The following is a 21146-nucleotide window of genomic DNA, read 5'->3' on the forward strand; positions in this document are numbered from 1 at the left end:
GCCCCTCTATCTGATCAGAAAAGTGATGTACCCTCAAAGTCCCTCAAAGAAAGGGCCTCCAGGTTTGTCACATAACACAATGAAGAAACACCGTCATGAGCATTCTAAGAAAGAGGACCGTCCTTCTAACTCCAAAAAAGTGGCAAGCGTTTCCTCAGGAAAGGTTCATTCTGAGCCCTCAACTTCTTCTACCAAAGAAAATGTACATCATTGCATCATCGACAAAATCGATTATGGCAGCCACAACTTTACAATTCATTTTCTCATCGATGACATCACTGTCAACGAGGGCCTTGTCGACCACAGCTTCTACTATGATGACGACTACAGCAACATCCATGTTTACTACTGCTGCCTCACTCCTGATTATCTCATTGTCGCCTCTGTCAACTACAACATTCATATTAACCAGGATACTTCCAAAACAGAAGGTCTCGACAGCATCATCACTGTCGACAGCGGCTCTGTCTGCAACAATAAAAATGACAAAGATGTCCACGAGGGGCCCGCTGACGAAAGACACCCTATTGATGCAACACCATCTATCGACGGACTCACCGACAATGACACCATGGTTGACAAAACTGGCGATGACAGAACCGTCGACAAGATCAATGACTGATCTGTCGGTGAGAGAACGGTTGATAAGTGAGCCGTCAGTGAGGAAACTGTTGACGACTCCTTCATCAGAATACATCTCTTCAGCAAAAACTTGATTTATACTGTTATCATGGTAAATGACCAACAGAGACAACTCTAATGTCTCACACTTCTCCCAGGACGGTTTCACCAGTTCTCCCTGCTTATCTCTTCGATGATGACGAAGATTCTGAGGCAAAAGGTCCATTTGGTGTGACTCATAGCTCATCCAAGCTGCACATGAAGTGCCAAGATGAGGACGAGGAAGAGCAACTATACTATGAGGAGCATTACCCTACAGATCACTCTAGCCACAACCAGTAGCAGTAGTCCACTATGGTGAACAGGAACAACAATAACCTACTATTCAGATGCCAGTGTTGCTTGTAAACAACTTACCACACGTTACAAGACTAGTACAGCAGATTTCCTCAACCAGGAACTGCTTCTCTGATTTCCTCCGGCCCGCTCAACTGTAACACGTTCTTCACCACTCTTTACCGCAACACCACTGCCAACGCTGGCTGCAACCTTAGCTGATCCTCCAGTGGAAGACGCACCTTCTAGTGATGAAGACAGGGAGGAAGGCGGGATTAAATATGCCTCTTCAGTTCCCAATGAATCCAAACACCATCCCCGGCCATGCCACCGCCATTTGATTTGCCACCGGAGGACATTGCTTGCTTTCATAACCTTATGGAACAAGCCAGGTTTTAAGTGCCGAAAGTCACGAAAACTGTCAGACTGTTTTCTTTACAACTTTAGGGAACACACCAAAAAGTCTGGCCGAGCAATCCCCATCGTAGACTTTAAATGGGAGGAAGGCCTCAAAGTGATGAAAAACACGGCAACAGTTTCAGCAGTACTCCATAGGCTGGACAAGAAATATAAAGTGCCTGACGACTCCCCCGGACGTTTGATAGGACAGCCTAAGCTGGATTCCATTATTTCACAAGCAGCCAATGTCTCATTAAGAATCCATCTACTCTTCTACCCTTTCCACCGGACAGAGGTGGCCATTGGGAAGCAATTCTCAGAACGGCAAACTCCCTGGCTATTCTTTGCCTTTACGACCATCAAATGTGGTCAGACATCACCACTTAAATTGACCTCTTGCCAGAGGAAGTGAAACTTGAGGCCCAGAAAATTCTACAGGAAGTAGAAATGATTTTTGCAGAAATCATAGATTGTGCCATAGATGTCATCCACAGGATTTTGTCAACTGGTGGGAGCAGCTGTTCTCAGAAGGATGGATGAAGGCCACCTCTTTCTGCCCGGAGATTTAAACAAAGATACTGGAGATGCCCAGTTAGAGGCAGAGGTGTTCCCTCTTTTAGAGAAGGAGACCAGTATTACAGGCAACAATATCAGCCAGGGCCAGTATCATCAACAATATTCACAACAACACCAGCAGCCATACAGATAACCTCCATCAGCAGAATACAAAAATTCAACCTGTGGGAAAACTGTCTTCCCGAGGCAGCGATGCTTCCAAGAAGCAGTGACCTCCATACGGTGCTGGAATTTTGGGATGAATTTCCAATTACCTCCACCAGTGGTCCAGAGTAACATCCGACGGGTGGGTGCTCCATGTTATTGCCCAGGGACATACCATATAATTTCTGAAAACTCCACCAAATGTTCAACCAAGAGGATCACCACCACCCCACCTAAAGGAGCTATTAATGGATGTCATAACCATGCTCCAGAAAGGTGCAATAGAGATAGTTCTGAAGATGCAGATTCCTACTCTAGCTTCTTCCTTATCCGGAAAAAGGCAGGAGATTGGTGCCCCATCTTAGATCAAATTCTTAAAGAAACAGTCCTTTCACCTGGTGACCCTTCAATATGTTCTGCATCTTCTCAACTAAGGAGATCATATGATGGCCCTAGATCTCCAGGATGCATACTCCCATGTTCCGATCCACCCAAAGCACCGAAAATGTATACGTTTCAAGGTAGCCAACACTCACCACCAATTCAAAGTGCTGCAATTCAGAATAAAGTCAGCACCTGGGAATTCCACCAAGATGCTATTTGCATTGGCAGCCTATCTCAGACAGGAAGGAGTTCAGGTATTAACTTACCTGAATGACTGGCTGTTAAAGGCACACACGTATCAACAGGCAGTGAAGGTTACAACAACCTGTCTATCTCTATTCACCAGCTTGGGTCTCTCAGTGAACAACCAAAAGTCCCACCTAAACCCCACAACCACCATACCCTTTTTAGGAGTGCTGCTGGATCAAATCCAAACCAAGGCCTTCACCTACAAAAATGTCAGTTTCTGTCCAACTTTACAAATCATTTCTAGGGATGCTATCCTGCTGCATTCCCCTCCCACCAAATTGCCAACTTCACTTGAGACCTCTTTAAGAGGAGTTAGACAAGCAATGTCTATAGACTCTCAGATCATTTGACAACATAATTCAAATTATGATCAAAGCCATACTAGGGTAGTTGCGCAATCTAACCTGTCCAACATTCTTTCATTTCTGTCACAAATTACCGAATATGTTATAACAACAGATGCATCCCTCGATGGATGGGGCACTCCTCTCCAAGACCTTACAATCAGAGGAAATTGGAAATTAAATCCAACAACAACCTTAACATTTTGGGAGTGTTGCTGGATACAGTCCACAACAAAGCTTTCGTATTGCAAGCCAGATAGACAAAAATTCAACAATTGCAAAAAAATTGGGCACCAAAAATTCAGTTTCTTTCCGAATATACAAATAACTCCTTGAAATGCTCTCCTCTTGCATCCCTCTCATTCGAAATTGCCTTTTACAGCTGCAACTACTTCAAGGGCAAATTGGACAAACAATGGCTACAAATGCAGAGAACATTCAACTACATATTCAAATAACTCCAGCAATGACCCGAGCTGTGCTTTGGTGGACACAGAAATCAATCCTGCCCAAAGATCTATCATTTCTAGCACAAATCCCTGAATACGTCATAACAATGAATGTGTCCTGGAAGAATGGGGCCCTCACTTACAGGGCCATACAATCAGTGGCAAAGGGATTATCAACAGACAAAAATGCACATAAACCTACTGGAACTGAAAGGCAGTGCCTTGGAGTTAAAATCTTTACTCCCCAAGATAGCGCAGTCATCGGTGCTAATTCACAAGGAAAATAGTACCAGCATGTTTTTTATCAACAAGCAGTAACACACACACTCACCAGCACTCTCTCATCAAGCTCAGGAAATGTGGAACTGGACTATTCAACACCAAATAACGCTGAGAGTAGAACATATCCTCACAGACTCATTAGGCAGGACCAATACCACCTGCAATGAATGAGAGTTCAACGAACAAGCTCTGGACACCCTTTTCCTTTGTTGGGGCAAACCAAACTTAGATCTGTTTGCAACAAGTGAGAACCAGAAATGCAAATTCTTCACAAGGTGGCATCCACAAGGGGGATCGCAGGTGGAAATGCTTTTGATCAGATGGTCATGGATCTATGCTTATGATTTCCCCCGATCCAAAGGTTTCTCAAGAAACTGAAGACAGGGGCTTGCCAAGTTCTCATCATTGTTCCCAGGAGGTCAAGGCAGTTTTGTTTCACAGAGCTCCTGCGTCTCTTAGAACAACCTCACGTTCAGTTGAAACCAATGCCAATGCTGCTGACAATGAATGAAGGCCAGGTCCGTCATCCCACCCCAACATCACTTCATTTCATTTGTTGGCCTGGCTCCTGATTTCAATGAGTTGGCCAAGCTAAATATTCCATCCGACTGTAGAGGAATTATTGTGAATGCCAGGACACAGACTACAAGCAAGATATACAAACTTGAGTGGAAACTCTCTCGGGTCTCTGGTGCATGGACTCTAAAATTCATCCTTTCACACCAACACCAGAACAGATTCTTCCATATCTACTTCAACTAGCAAAATCCGGCCTCTCTCATTCTTCCATCTGGGTTCATCTGGCAGTAAATTCCAGATTCAGATGCTCCATTAACAGGCCTTCAGTATGGTCTTCCAGGATCATAAAAAAGTTCCTTAAAGGGGCTATTCAGAATGTTCCCTTCTGTGAAACTACTTCCTCCATCTTGGCGCACATTAATAGTGTGCTTTCACAGTTCGTGAGGCATCCGTTTGAACCCATTAACAGAGCGGAATTAAAATATCTCATTTGGAAGACAGTGCTTCTGATAGCACTCATCTCATCCAAGAGGATGAGCGATATCCAAGCATTCACAATCAAACAACCTTTCCTCCAATTCAAGTCAGACATTGTAATACTTATGGTCAATCTCAAGTTTATGTCTAAGGTGCCTTCAGATTTTCACCTAAATGGACCAGTAATACTGAGACCATTCTTTCCACATCCTCAAACAGTGGCGGAGAGGTCCTTACATATGCTAGATGTCAAACAATGTCTACAATCTACCTGCACAGAACCCACCACATCTGCAAAGCAGTCAGTTGTTTGTGGCTTATGGTGATCTAAGAAGGTGATTTTCCGGTTTCTAAAAAGACAATAGCCAGATGGATTGCATCAGCCATGCCATTTTGTCACTGGCAAGCAGGAAAACTGTTGATAAACAAAGTCAAGACCCATTCCACTGAGCTATCTCCGCCTTAGCAGGTCTATTTGGTGGTGTGCCCATTCAACAGATATGCAGCAACATGGTCCAGCAGGCACACCTTTACTTAACATTACTGCCTGGACTCCGTGGAGAAAAGTGATGCGGCAGTAGGACAAGCAGTTCTATGACATTTATTTCAATAAGGAGAGCCACTACTATTCCCACCTTCCGCTATGTTATTGTAATGTTTTCTACTTACAAATGTTCACTGCTAACTATTCAAATTCAAGCATGTGAAACTATGAAAGATCCACTCACAGAGAAGAAAATAAGTTACTTACCCTTTAACTGTAGTTCTCTAGGTTTGGTATCTTTCATAGATTCACATGTGATCCACCCGTCTCCCACAGAGGTTTACCTTTTTTGATGTATAAATCTCTCTCGTGCTAGAAAATCTGAGAGACTGAAACCTCTGTGGTGAAGGTTCTAAAGAGTACTGTTGCCTGATTGGCTGGACTTTTGGTAATTTTTAATAACACTGATAAGCTATTAAAGTGAATTTCCTTTTTATTAACTTCATTCAATTTAGTTTTTTTCTTTACTGCTTTTCTGTACTACTGTGGGACTCCCACTTCAGCAACAGGGAACGATTGAAGCATGTGAATCAATGAAAGATACCAATTCTGGAGTACTACAGTTACAGGTAAGTAACTTATTTTCTTGTTCTCTGACTGTTGAGATTTTGGGGGCACTGACGGTTTGCCAGACACCTTCGCCTCTTTGACAGTTTTCTCCCTTCCCACACCCGAAACTTTGGGTCTCACCTGGGATAGCACATGCACTGTTGCTTACTAGACTTTTTGTTTATGTAAAGGGGACTTAGTGTTTGCTCCCTTAGAGTCTGCCCGTTGCTTACCATTGGTTGGCTTCATCGTCACACTAGTTTTGTTGTTTATCTTTGGTCAATAAGTACTGGCTTCACCACTTCTTTGTGTGTTAATCCGTAACCTGGCACATGGCCGAAGTACTGCTTCACTTGCTCATTGTCCTTCCACTGCTTGCCGCTTTCAAGGGTACTCTTTTTTCTTTTAGTTGCACTCCTTTCCTCCTTTCCCGCTCCTTCATTTTTGCCTGTTGGGCTACCCCGCCTATCTTCCATTGTTGCTTGGCCGGTTTGCCTCCCACCCATTTCCCCTTTGTTACTTCTATCTCCATTTGCCAGGAAAAAAGCACCCAAAGTTGCCCAGTGAGTTTCAGGATGCTACAAAGACACAGACAGTGCTGTGCTTCCGGTTACGCACGGCCTTTTTGGTGATGTCTTCATGTGGGCTAACACACAGTGAACTTCAGCTCAGATGTAAGATAATTCAACTTTTTTGTGACCGCCGAGAATTATCCCACACTAAGAAAAAGGATCACTGCCCCTCATGGTCAGCTCTAGCCGCGTAATTGAACTTTTCCTTTTCTACCTTTCAGGCATGCTGCTCAGCAGCCACACTGCTGTATAGCATGGCTAAACTCATTTGACAAAGCCAGTAGTTTTCCCACAGGCAGGACCTATTTGTTTTGCTGATACATTTTATAAGTGCTGCCTTGCCTGCTGTTGAGAGGGCCAGTCTGATCCATATATCTATTTTTACTCATAACTCTTCTACAAGTAGGCTATAATTGTCCGCAATCATATGTCCAACAATCTATGATACTTCATCCCCAAGTATTCAACTAATCTGGGGCACCTGCTAAGTGGGTACTCAAGTACAACTTGTGTATCATCTTCAGAAGTCTCAGTAAATGGTGTAGAGATGTAACTGGAAAGGCACCACTTTTATACAAAATGTTTTCATCCTTCTACTCCTGTTTTACCTTCTAATTTCATCTGCTAGCCTTCTTGGTGAAGCGAAACCCCATCATAGACGTATGCTGGAAAACTCTCTCTCAGGAAAACCAACTGGTCTTTTGCAAGATGTGAAAAACTTAATTTTCACAGCGTCATTGAAAACACAACTAATTAGTGCTGGTCTAGTCCTCAGCACCAGGCCACCCTTTGGTGTAAACATTGTGTTTTAGAAAATTGCATTAATTCATACCGCAGTATCTCAAGATATACTTTAGGTTGACTCAAACTCAGTGACTAGAGCTTAGTCTATCATGTTGTAGCTCTTGAAAGGCTAGAACCAGCCAGCGAAGAGGGGATCGGCAAATGGAAAAGAGAGATCCCTGAGCTGTTGCCAACTTTCATAGGAGGATAACCACAGTCTCATTGGCCCTCATTGGACAACCAGGATCATTCTTGCTATCTCTCCTGATCCTGCTTAACACCGCCGGAGTTACACCGAAGGTAAAACAAAGCTTTGGGCCACTGAGCTGCTCCCCAGTCCCTGCAGCTTGAGATACTGTAGCTGAAGGGAAACATGTAGTCAGCTAAGAGTGGAAACCATGCTCAATTTGTCTGCTGTGGTTTTCAGCACTATCATATCATATGACCCTAGTGATCAGTCTAGATTGAGTTCCAATCTTCAACATAATTTAAATGCATTGCTGTCCAAGATCCCCAAACAACGCCCCTCTACAGATTGACATAGGCGCAGAGGACATGGTTAGCTCCTCTTATGCCCGCACTCACTGAGAGAGAATCCAGTTTACTACCCCCATGCCTCGATACTGCCATCCATGGGAGGGTACCCACTGACCTCTTCCTATCCCCCATCCTAGATCAGGTGGATAAGACCGAAGAGGTGCAGGGAGATGTATCTAAAAAAACAGATGAGATAGAATCTAGTGAGTGTGTGAAGATGTACCGGGGCTCATGTGGCTTGGTTGACTGGCTCTGTAAAACATCTTCTAAAAGCACACAGAACCCTCACCCACAATTGTGGCATGCTTCAGAGTTGATTTGCCACTTCTCACCCAAATATGAATGGTGTCTACGGTGCACTCCCTTCTTTCGGGAATTATTAGCATGTTGTCTCTTATTCAGATACACCTTATACAGGAAAAGTTTTTTTTTTTAAACTGCTGTTAGTTAGACTAGTTCTATCTTTAATGGTGTCTCCCTATAGCAAGATTAAAAGCATGACGGTTGTTTATAACCATTCATATCCTAAAGGTTTCTATATGTATCTTGTGTCTATTTTTGCCCATAAGGGGCTGCTAATGGATTCCAATGCAATGGCAAGGGTGACAAAAAAGTCCTGGTTTCAGTAAGAAAGGATTTCAGTGCAGCAGATCCTACTCCTGCATTATGAGCTTTAGGCTCTAATGGAAGGACACATTTTTGACCCTCTGGAGAGTAGGTATTGGCTTGCCACACACTCTATTGAACTTTGGTCCCCCAAACTCCCACAACGGACTGGGTGTAAAATAGAATTTCTGAAGTGTCCTTCAGACAGTCAAGTTGCCTCCCATTCTCTCCATCAAGAGATTTCTTCAAGGGCAGGGTGCATCTATTAAATGTTATCATTCATTAATTTTTTCTTCAACCTTCTTGAAGGAACTGGTGTGGCCTAGCCAGTTGTTGATGTGTGGGACACACCTTGGTGCTTTTGTAATGGTCTGCACTCAAGAGTGGAGCCAGGGATTTGGCAAAAACCTTTGGGCCAACTTTAATCACAAAAAAAGCTGAATTAAAAATGACCTATTGGGTTAGAAAATCATAGAAAACCCTGGTGTGCAGTGGTAATTAACACTTTGAAATAAGCATCCCATGGATTGATGATGCTTTAAAGTAAATGTGGCAATGTCATTGGTTACATGGTATCCCTCTGGAATGGGATGGATTTAACAATCCAGTCCACTCCCTTGAGATACCTAATAGATGTGAAATCTCCTGTAATTTTCTTGACCCTGGAGAAGTTTTCAATCCCCGACGACCAAATGAGGACAGGTGCAACCACTCTCTAGTGAAGGACATTCTGAATGACATTACAAGACGAGAGACAGTCATATAGCTTTATAGCCTGTGGAAGCAGGCTGTACTGGCCATTAAAGGGCCATTTCGGCTTGGGTTTTTAACAAGGGAGCGGGCCTTTTATGGCCAGTATAGGCTTGCTATGGAAGGCTATAAAGCTTTTACAACATTCTGCCCTATGAGGGCAGAATGTTCTGTTTAGTAAACCAAAAGCCTCACAGAGATTAGCACCTGTCAACAATGGATGCAGGCTTAAATGGAGTGCTGTAGCTAGTACCATAGATATCAGGCATCGAATCTACAAGGTCATCATCTTGGCCCAGTCGGCCGTGGAGGTAGCCGGGCTCAGTTTCAATTATTATGCTTATTGGGAGATTCTTTCTTTTATTTATCCATAAGACCTTGTTCTCTTCTTGAAACAAATATTTTTAGTTGAGTCCAAGGTATTACCAAAGAGACCAAGGATGGTGATATGGTATCTAAAACAGAGTAGATTAGCGAAACGGCCACTTCTAGATGCACTAAAGGGAGGCAATAGGGCATCACTCGAGACAGCTAAGAACACCTTCAAAGCAGCCATATCCAAGCCCAAGAGAGACTCTGATCTAGCCAAGTGGGAAACCCTTCTGATTACTGTTAGAAATAAAGACAGCACTCTTTTTGGCAAGCTCTGGCCAGTAGGGGAGCGGTGAGTACCTGCTAAGATCCCTTGTAAAATCCCCTCACCCACCCTAAGCCCTGAAAAAAAAACTTCCCATCCCCACCCCTAAAAAAAAAAAAAATATCCCGACCCCCCCACACACCCAAGTCCTTAATCTACCCCTGTCTCTTAAATATTACCACCCTAAACCCTGCCCCACAGCTTCCTCTCCCGATCCACTAGACTGCTCTCTGCCTTTTTCTCTGCATGAACCATGCATATGCGTAGTTTGGCACATGCGTGGTTAAGGTAGAGAAAAGACAGTCATTGTTCAGGCAAGCCTTTTTCTGCTTGCATGGGAAATGTCTGCGTTGCTGACACCTCGTTGTTTAGGACGTTTCCCATGACAAGCTTTTCTGTCCTCCTTGGAGTAGTAATTTGGCATAAATTGAATACATTGCTGATTATTTATGCCTTGCAGTTTAGTTACTTGAGGTGCTGGTTCCCATTACTGATATATTTTGTGGATATTAGGAGGTATTGGCACACATCTGGCAATTCTTGCTAACGGGGAACCATACTGCTATGGTGAATGTGGAGGTTTTGCAGTGATCGAAGTACTTAGCATCCCTGAGATCTCTTTAAGGGGTGCAGGATATGGAGAAAGTCAGGAGACCTGAGTGTACGAGCTTGAGTCGGCCCATCTGAATTTAGTCACTGAATGGTAGAATCAAGGTAGTGGTGTAACCTGAGGTGACTGATGTCCTATAATGATGAAAGGACATGCAGGCTCCCAGTTTTTGACAACTCACCAAGAAAATGTATACGAGTTGTAGAGCGCACCATAACATCGACCTACTAAACCGTTGAAGATGACTTAGTTTCAGAAACACAATTTTTCCATATATTAGCTTTTGCAGTTCATGGTCAGAGGGATGTTTTCTGAGTTAACCTTATCTTTTAAATGAAGAACATTTTATTGGATAAATAACATTTAAGTGTGCTGTCATACCTTAAGGATGTAAAGGTTGTTTTATTCAAGTTTATTGAAAAATTAAAATTCTATTTCTTAAACATAATGCAGTAGTTACTTAAGTGAACAGCATTTCCATGAATTGTGTAAACTTGAAACACAGATTGATTTACTTAGCTGATATGACCACAGTACAACACTGAATTCTTTTACATGTCGCTACTCTAGTTCAGTGGTCCCCAACCTATGGTCCGGGGACCTCTTGAGGTCCGTGAAACCTCCTCAAGGGGTCCATGACTGCTTAGAAAATGTAATAATATTAACAGATTAGGTCCCCAGCTTGCAGTAATGACTCATTTGGGGGGGTCCCCAGATTCCAATAATAATTCAGTGGGATCCCCGGGTTCCAGTAAGATAAAGTTGGGGTCCACAGAAGTCAAAAGGTTGGGAACACCTGCTCTAGGTTCTTAGGTGGCCCAATTGATTTTAAAAGTTGGCATTATATTTTCTACCTCAGACCTAACTTCTGTATTGGTGTCAAATCTAAAAGTATAGCTGCATGGGCTTTAATGTCCTCATCAACTTGCTTATGTTGAACGTTGCTCAATGGATCTCTTGGATTCTGGATTTTTGCCCTAGTCACATAATCCAGAACCTGTCTTCTTTTATGTCCAGTGACTTTAGTCCATGTTAAATTTGGGATTCACCACTGTTGTCGTGGCACTTTTGTACAGTGGATTGTTGAGCTGTAAAAGAAGAGAAATTCGATTTTACTGTGAGAATGGCATTGCTACTTAAAACTGCATATAAAATAGTGGTGAGGAGCCTCACCTTATGATGTGCTCATGACAAAAGAAAACAGTCCCTCTATAATGCAAATATGCTGCTTGTAGAAATAAACCCCCTCAAATGGCCATACATTCTTCTATTTTAAGAACTGCAGGGGATTCACTTTGTGTGCTTGCTAATAAATTTCTTTCAGTTTATTCGGTTTTAGATTATCTCGCTGACAGTTCTTATCCTTCGCATTCACCTTTCCATGGCTTAATATTGTTTGTCTTTTTCTTTTCTTTTAATACCTACACATGTCTCGTACAAGAAATAATTAAAATCAGCCCATATTGTTCATGCCCACAATTTATGTTACCTAACATACATTACTTTTTACATATGTTTTAAACTAAACATTAAATACAATATAGTTTGTTATTTACATACTTTAAGGTGTTTTACACAATTCAGGATTAACTTTAAGTGAGGAGTATTTTCACAAAATCCTGTTTTACATGTCATACTGTCTGAGGAATGGTTTGGACTTGCATTACCGTCAAATGTGACCTTTTTCTTAGTTTATCCAATAGTCGATCAATCAATCAGGATTTATAAAGCATGGCTAATCACCCGATAGGGTATCTCAGCACTTGCAGGTCCCGGAGGTCTATTCAAACAGCCAGGTGTTGAAGGCCATTTGGAATTCTGGAAATGAGGTGATGGTCTGGAGGTGCGTGGGGAAGCTGTTCCAGGTTTTTGCTGCGATGTGAGAGAAGGAGCTTCTTCCACTTCTGCTTCAGTAGATTTGGGGAGTATGGGCAAGTGAAGGGGAAGCAGAGCATAGTCTTCTCGATGGCTAGTGGAAGTTCAGGGGGTGATTATGTACGCAGGCCCTTGGTTGTGTAGAGCCTTGTGTGCATGGGTCAGCAGCTTGAATTGGCATCTTTTCTGTATGGGAAACCAGTGGAGTTGCCTGATGGGGGTGCGATGTGGGTTCTTCAGGGAAGGCCAAGGATGAGACTGGTTGCAGCGTTCTGTATGGTTTGACGTCTCTGTAGAAGGTGTGCTGTGATTCCTCCGGAAAGGTCATTGCTGTAGTCCAGTCGGCTGGTAATGAGGGCCTGTAGCACAGTGTCTCTCGTGTGTAGGGGAAGCCACTTGAAGATCTTACGTAACATGCGCAAAGTGAGGAAGCAAACGGAGGAGATGGCATTATTCTGTGATTTGATGGTGAGTTGTTGATGATTCTGAGATTTCTGCCATGATTGGAGGGTGTGGGTGAGGGTCCTAGGTTTGATGGCCACCAGAAGTCACTGCTGTTGCCAAAGATCAATACTTGTCTGTGTTTAGCTGCAGGCAGTTGTTCTTCAGCCAGTCAGCGACGCTTATCATGCATCTGTGGAAGTTGGTTCTGGTGGTGAAGAGGTCGTCAGTGAGTGAGAGAATGGGTTTGGTGCTGTCTGCTTAGGAAATTATGCTGAGACCGTGGGATCTGACAATGTTGGCCAGAAGGGTCATTCATATATGCACTGAAGAGTGTGAGGCTGAGGGATGAACCCTGAGGGACACCACAGGTAATCTCCTTGGGTTCGGAGGTGAAAGGTGGAGAGATGAATCCTCAGGGTTCTTACGGTGAGGAAGGAAGTGATCTATCTGACTGCGTCCCCTTGGATGCCGATGTGGTGGAGTCTTTCGATCAGCATGTAGTGGGATATGGTATCGAAGGCTGCTGAGAGGTCGACGAGGATCAAAGCTGCTGTTTCTCTTTGGTCGAGGAGGGTTTGCTTGTCGAGTAGGATTTGGATAGTCCCTAAGGTGATTTTGCACTTTAGGAAACTGTCTTCTCGCCCTAACAATGTTAGATGTGTTTTGACCTCCAGATGTGAGATTTAACTTGATTGAAGTCTTTGTTGGAACCTTAATCCTATTATCCCAGTGTTTTTAATCATTCGCACATTGTTTGAAGGATCTTGTTTCTCATGTTTTCTCATTTATTTTAAGTGCCAAACTAACATTGTGTCTGCAGGATAAGCTTGCAATGAACTTTTCGTGAGTTTGTTTTTCTTTAACTTCATCCCAAGTTCTGATGTTTGCCTTTCAAGCACATACTCCAGGATTGATGCTGCCTTTGCAGTGGCCATTTGGGAGTGGGCCCTCGAATTCTCATTGCAGCCAGAGATTTGCTTTTATGAAGTCCATTAGTTTCGTGCCTCCTCAAAAGAACTAGAGCTTTGGTTTACTTTCTAAACCATAGTGGAGATAGGGGTATTATGTATGAACCTGCTCTTTCTGGTGTGCCTACAGCTGATGGACGATCTATGCTCACTTGTGAACCGACTGGCTGGATGGATGAACCTGTAATTGTAATTGTAATTATATAGTGCTTACTACCCCTGATGAGGCATCGAAGCGCTTTTTGGTGAGTAGCCAAAAATATTAGTGGTGAATTAGTATAGGGAAATATGAGTATAGTATTAGTATAGGAAGGTGTGAGTTACTTTGAGTGGAGGACATGTGAGTCGGTTAGTTGGTTTGAATAGAATAATGGAGGGATAGAGGAGGGAGTAATCGAGAAGTGCTTATTGGGAAATGATATTAGTAAAATGAGGTTTTGGATGAGTAAAGGTGAGGTGGACGATGGAGGAGCCTGTAGAAAGGGATTTGGGAGACCATAGTAGTTAAATGGGGTTTGGGATGCGTCAAAGCAGAGATAAATGAGGGAGAAGTTAGTAGGGATGTTTGGGAGATCATGGTCATAAACTGAGGTTTGGGGTGAGCCATGAGGGATAGAGGAGGGAAGAGTCTGGGATGGGTTATTTTGGAGATCATAGTAGTAGAATGGGTTTGGGATGAGTCGGAGAGTGAAGATAGAGGATAGATGAATAGAGGTATAGGGTGATGGGCAGACAGAGTAAAGCTGTCAAAAGAGTAAAATGCTTTATTTATTTTTTACTCTTGTAAAGTAGGATTAGAGTAGTAAATATATAAATACATGATTAGATATTCAAGGGAATACATGTGTAAGGAATAGAATATATTGAGATTTAAAGTTGTATTGTATAAACACAGGCTTTCAGGAGTTACAGCATTTGAAGTTAATTTATTAGTACTATTATAACATAATTTTATCTTTCCTCAATAGTTCAATAGTGATATGCTTGTTGACAAATAGTTAAGCTAATATTTACCTATTGTGATAAATAAAATAAAAACAGAGACTCATAAGCATTTAATCAAGCAACTTATATAGAAACTATGCAATGACCTATGAACATGTCAAGTGTAGAATAATATGCACATATGTATAAATAAACAGAAACATACACATATACATTACAAATACAAGTACATATACCTACACATACAAATACATAAATACATTTCATTGAAATAAAATATACATTTGTTAATGAGGCCTAAAGAGTATGTATAGATTTTAAAATAAAATAGCTATTATATGTATTTATGCAAAGAAAAACACATATATAGATATACACACATAATCAAATTATACCATGTTGATATACACAGGGATATGCAGCTCATTGCTGTTTGAGTATGATGGTTATGTAGGAAAGAGACAACTCTTGAGTAGTCTTCTGAAGATAAGATAGTTATCCGTTGATCTTATATTTGGGGGCAATGAATTCCATAGTTTGGCCTATTGTCTTTTTCTTGCATGGTGGTGTTTTGAGGCGGGGGGGCCAATCTTGAGCAGAGGTTTCTTTGTTGAATGTATTTGATTATTTTATTTCTGATGAAAAATGGTCCTATTCCATGTATTGCTTTATTGGTGATACAAAGCACCTTGAAGGTGGATCTTCTGGCAACCGGTAACCAATGTAGGGCCTCATGGCAGGAGTGATGTGGGCTAGTGGCTTTACATGTTGGAGTAGCCTGGCAGTTGAGTTCTGCACATGTCATTTTTTTATAGTAGATAGTGATGATCCATGGTAGGGGTCATTGACGTAATCCAGTTTAGACAGTTCAAGAGAGATTACTTCCTTAGATAGTTTAGGCGCTAGCCCCAGATCGTCAGGCCAGAAGCTGAGTGGGTCATCATTTATCCAGTCACCACATGTGAGTATATCTCCTTTGGAAGTATTCAGTTGGAGATGGCTCCATGTCTTCCACTGATCAACGTCTGTGAGGCAACTGACGATTTGTGAGTTTGCAATGTCTTTGCAGCATTCCACTCCGCATGGTGGGTTCCTAAGTATAATCCATAAAAGTACCCCACGGCTACTTGTCATTCATTGCCTGTCCGCCGGTCTTGGTCTTGTTCCTGGTTCCTTACTGTGCATCATGTCTGGTTCCAACTGTGCCACTGGGGAGCTGAAGGCAATTTGCTATGCCAGCTGAGTGTAACACCATCGCTGGACTTGTGGTGGTAGAAATAAGGGAGACTAGAATAAAACCTGTTCTGGCAGTTCTACAAAGTGAGGCACTCATCAATGTGAAAAAGCAGCCCTGGTGTTGCCAGCGGCATGGTGTCTGGGCAACTAAAAGGATTGGGATTGGATGTCCTGCCACTTCCGCCTGCTTATTGGGAAAAGGAGGGAACAGGGTGATGATGCCAACTCCTGAGTCGAACCCCACAGACCGAGATATGTTGTGGCTGGATGCATTTTATATTTCTCTACATTGCTGAATAATTGCCATACCTTCACACTGCTTGACAGGCAGGGACCGCAAGGAGAAGATTATTAACAAGGTTATTAAGACTTCTCTATTGCTGTACACCTGTGCCCTAATTGTCAGGCAGGGGTTTCAAGGAAGTGGTTCTCGAGATTGCTGCAAAGTACTGTGTCTTTCTCCTTTTGCCTTGCCTTATGAAGGAATCTAATTCAAAGTTGCTAGTATTAAATTTTAAAAAACAGCGTTAGATTAACGCATTGGGAAACGGTCATCCATCCCAACACAAGATTTGAGGCTCCATTTTCCTTAGGGCTCTGAATGATTGTTTTCTACTGATATCACGCTGCCATACAACACAATTGTAATGCATCAACTCCGACAGATGACAGTTAGGATCTCCGCTCCTCCAACTGATCACTGAGCATCTGCTAGTTTTGGCACCAGTTTTTGGCCAGACTACTATATAACAACTATTAGATAAGCTTCCCTTTATTTTAAGCTTATATTAAACTTATATTAATTTATCTGCTTAAAGTCTATTCTAAATTAGACTTTGTAAATACTCCAACATGTCTGATAATGAAGATTAGTCTTCCGAAATTGTTCTGGGCAAGATTAATGAAGAACTAATTAAAAAAAAGGTACAGCATGAAATGTGCTCTTGTATTAAACACTAGTCCAAGTTATGTCTGTGAGAGACCCTCTTAATAATGAAATGGATTGTAACCCCTTTTCACCAGAGAAAACACTCAGAGCAGTAAAGAGGGTAAGGGAAAAATAAAATCAAAGCATATTGATGACTCTGAAATGGAGCACATAGCTTATAAAAAGCTGGGAGGTCAAAGCACCTCAAGCAGAATGGAGATCCTAAGTGCCTCAAAGAGAATTGGAGGTCTGAGCACCTCACAGAATATGGGTACCCTAGTGTCTCTGGCGGCATATTGGACTCAGATGTTCCTAGTGACATCCAATGTTCTAATACTGGTGATGAGGAATGTCTTAATGAAAATCCTCTAGACAAATATGTCTTAGATGTAGATGATGGAGAGTTTGGTCTGGACTATTTATTTATGGATGAAGACCTCTCCCCTTCTTCAAAGGATGTAACCAGAGATCCCTTAGGGAAAGAGATGTATTCCTCAAATAACATTAAGCACCTGAGGAATGCAGAATGGTGCCCTTAGGAGCATGTTGCTAAATTAATTAAAAAGTGGATTTGTAACCCTCTTGATAAGAGAACCAGGAACATCTTAAAGGCTGAATATTCTCAACATGCTATTCATGATAGAATTTGTCTTACCCTCAACCTTGACCCAGAACTAATAGCCTTTATCTTCAAGCTAGGTAGAGACCTGCGAAAAGGGCTTGAAAGATCTCTTAAATCATGTCCGGACCACATCCTCGATGTGGTGGTGCCTCTGGCTAGGATCATTGATATGGTAGAAGAGGCTCACATGAATGAAATCCCTTTGGATTTTAATCTGCTTAGAGGTTGGAGCCAAAGGGCGATGGTCTTGCTCCAAAACGCTAATGCCAGGCTCAATACTGAAAGACATAGAATTGTAATATTGAAGATTAGTCCCAAACCTGGGGATCTTGCCAAGCGAGAACCTTCTCAAAATCCTAAAGGGCTTTTCTTTGGAGAAGATATGATAAAAAAAAAAAAGCAAATACATTGCTACTTTTACTGCCCTTGACAAGGCTCAGTCCAATATGCGTAAAGTCCTAAGCCCGAGTGTTTTTGGATGGGCTGGTAGAAGGGGACTTTCTGTCAGCCATCCCTCTCAAAGGTCCCAAAGATGGTCACGAGGCTTCAGCAGAGAATATCAACAGAGAAATTTCTCTTCCCAGAAAGGACAAGCCTTTCGTGGATGAGGCAACAGAGCTCATGGTCAACACATGTGAGGTTATCATGGTAAGTACCACAATTTTACCTTCTTCCCAGGGAAGAGTGGGCGGACATCTCAAATGCTTTTCTCATATTTGGCAAACAATAGCACACAAAGCGTGCGAGTTGGATACAGTCCAGGGGTTCAAAATAGGAACTCATTATAGAAGGGGAGGTAGGAACCTTGCTACAGAAGGGATCCATCATACAGGTGCTTTTAGAAGACAGGTTGTCCATGAGTACTGTGTTTTTAGTGGAGAAGAAGGACTAGGGGTGGAGACCCGTGATGAATCTAAGGGATTTGAGCAAATTCCTAGTCTACAGGCATTTCAAGATGGAAAGTCTCCATCTTCTAAGAAATTTGTTGTTAAAGAAGGATTGGCTCATGAAACCAGCTCTAAAAGATGCTTATTTTATGATCCCAGTGACCAGGGAACATCAAACTTATCTCCAATTCACCTGGCAGGGTCGTCTTTGTCAATTCTGTGCACTCCCTTTTGGCCTCTCGTCGGCACCCTGGTGCTTCACGAAAGCGCTGAGGGTAGTAGAATCTTATCTCAGAGAGAGGGGTATCCGAATGCTCATTATTTGAACAACATCATTATTATGTCCCAATGCCATACACAGATTTTGAAGTACTTAGATATGGTCATTTCAATGTGGGCTTTATTGTAAACAGAGATTTGTGCTCGCTCAGAAGAGAGTCTATAACTTTGAGAGAGCTAGCCATACTTCTAGGTCTTTTATCCTCATCCATTCAGGCGATCTTTCCTGGCCATTCACATTATCCAGCTTTGCAGAGGGTAAAAGCAAAGGCTCTTTCGGGAGGACTGGATGGGGAGGCCAGAGCAGAGCTAATCTTGGTGGTTGGAGAATATGGATGATTGAAGTGGCAGGGCAATTTTTGGATGTTCTCCAGACTTCATTTTGGAGTCGGATGCGAGCTCAGTTAGTTGGGGTGCTCGTCTTGGTACTCAGGATACTGGTAGTTTGTGGTTGTACGCAGAGAGGTCACATCATAAAAACGTTTTAGAGTTAACAGCAGGTCTTTATGCCTCTATGAGTTATAAAAATTGTTTGCAGGGCAGAGCAGTTTTGCTCAAGATTGGCACTGTTTCTTCAGTAATATATATATATATATATATAAATATATATATATATATATATTAGGTAGAGCAAGATCTTCAGACCTGTCAGCATTTGCACAAAACCTTTGGTTGTTCTGTTTGGAACATAAAATCAGCCTGAAGGCAGAATATTTTCCTGGAAAGACAAAATGTCTGTGCAGATTGGAATTCAAGGTTTTTTCCAAATTTCAGCGATTGGAATCTTGATACAGATTGTTTCAGAAGTTTATCCCAGATATAGGGCCCCCTGAAATTAGACCTGTTCGCAAGCAGATTTACATATCAGCTGAGAGTTACTTCGGTTGGATGCCGGACCTGGGGGCTCTAGCAGTGAATGCATTCCTTCAGTCATGGTAGGAAACCAACGCATATGCGTTTCCTCCCTTCGCAATGATTCAGAGAGTTCTACAGAAGGTCAGCCAAGAGAGTTTCTCACTTGTTCTAATTACTCCATATTGGGTCTCTCAGGCATGGTTCCCAGTGTGTCTGGAACTAGTTTGTGACACCCCTTTCTTAATGCCTGCATTGCAAGGTCTGTTACGTGGATGGAGAAGACCACGCTCGGGCCCTGAATGGGACTTTGAACCTTCTTGGCTGGAGAGCATCAACAGATCTAAAGAATTTCAGGAAGAGCTGAGAAACTCTTGGAGGAATCCTGGGCTCCAGGTACCCATAGGAGATATTGAGGCATCTGTAGATCATGAGTTTGTTGGTGCTTGGAAAGGGATTTGGATCCTGTGGAGGCTCTAATAGTGGAAGTAGTTAACTGTCTAGTAGAACAGTTTGACAGGAGTCTTAGTTATAGGATGATAAATTGCTATAAGTCTGCGATTTCTGAAGGATAAAGTCTGATCAATGGCAGATCTGTTGTAAAAACTGATTGGGCTTCCAGAGTGCTTAAAAGCATCAGAATAAAAAGACCTGCAAGATCCAAACATAATTCACTATGAGACGTTTATCTAGTTGTTTATCTAGTTGTTTCCATGTTTACTTCTTGGCATAGCAATAGATATTTAGACTAGAAAAAACTTTCTATGAAGTTGGCCTCTTTGCTTTGTTGAGTTTCTTGTCAATGAGTGTTAGTTACTGACTGCCCACACACACACATAATCAATCATTCTAATTCCATTAATTAAAAAAAGAGGTATATGTAAATTAAGAATCACATTGTATCAAGCTAAGGGGGTGGGAAAATCCTTACCGTCTGGAACACCCCATTCCATGTCTATTGCTACATCTAAGACTAGTGAGAATTGGGGCTGGCTACTTGCAACACTATCCAGGCATTCAAATTGTCTCCCCTAATATACATCTTCAACTACACAGAATCCCGATCTTTGTATTATGCCTAGCTGGAATATTGCTGTGCTCAAAGTAAAAAAAAGATGACAAAGATTGAGTCACTTTTATAAAACATCATAACATATGATGGTTTCAAGAAACTAGGGCTACAGGCGACATCAAATTGGATAGTTGCACTGCGCATAACATTCAAGCGATCAAAGCAAGGAAAGACTGAAAGGGTGCACAATCAATCACAAATACTAACAATAATTGCCAATACCTAAGGTTAAAAAGTGACACTTTGGTCACTTGAAATGTTTAATATTTGTTTTCCAAAGGGAATATTAATGCCAGATTGGCCCTGTTAAATGACCCAGATTCGTATATCACCAGCACAAGACAGAAATTAGCAAAAACAAGTTTGAAGCAGTCTGCTGATATTTAGCTCTCTACTTTCATTCAATGGCCACATCCCCTCCAACATACCTTCAAATAAAACCTTCAGGTCTGGTAAATGCATGAAATAGATTTATTTTATTTTTTATTATATATTTTTAAATTCATAATTCTGGCACCTTGTTGTTGGCATGAAAGTTGAAAGAAGAATCAAGAGTGACCATGGCCCCCTAAAACTGGAAATCTCCTCCCTCTGTAGGCCCACAATAAAGTGCTATATGGAGCCCGACAATCTGGCCCTTAAATCAAATAGGAAAAACATCATCTGGGAA

At 42.1% G+C, this 21146-nt stretch overlaps 1 protein-coding gene across 1 annotated transcript in view; it reads right to left on the minus strand.

Annotated features, from left to right (window-relative positions):
- Window positions 1-10699: 10699 nt before the first annotated feature.
- The window catches only part of ITGB7 (integrin subunit beta 7), a 786164-nt gene continuing 775717 nt past the window's right edge, over window positions 10700-21146 (minus strand). Inside the window, exon 16 of the mRNA XM_069230944.1 lies at window positions 10700-11456. Coding sequence (XP_069087045.1) covers window positions 11391-11456 — 66 coding nt within the window. The 3' untranslated portion in view covers window positions 10700-11390. The remainder of the gene's footprint in view (window positions 11457-21146) is intronic.

The sequence above is a fragment of the Pleurodeles waltl genome, chromosome 4_2, assembly GCF_031143425.1.
Source record: "Pleurodeles waltl isolate 20211129_DDA chromosome 4_2, aPleWal1.hap1.20221129, whole genome shotgun sequence".
Classification (NCBI taxonomy): Eukaryota; Metazoa; Chordata; class Amphibia; order Caudata; family Salamandridae; genus Pleurodeles; species Pleurodeles waltl.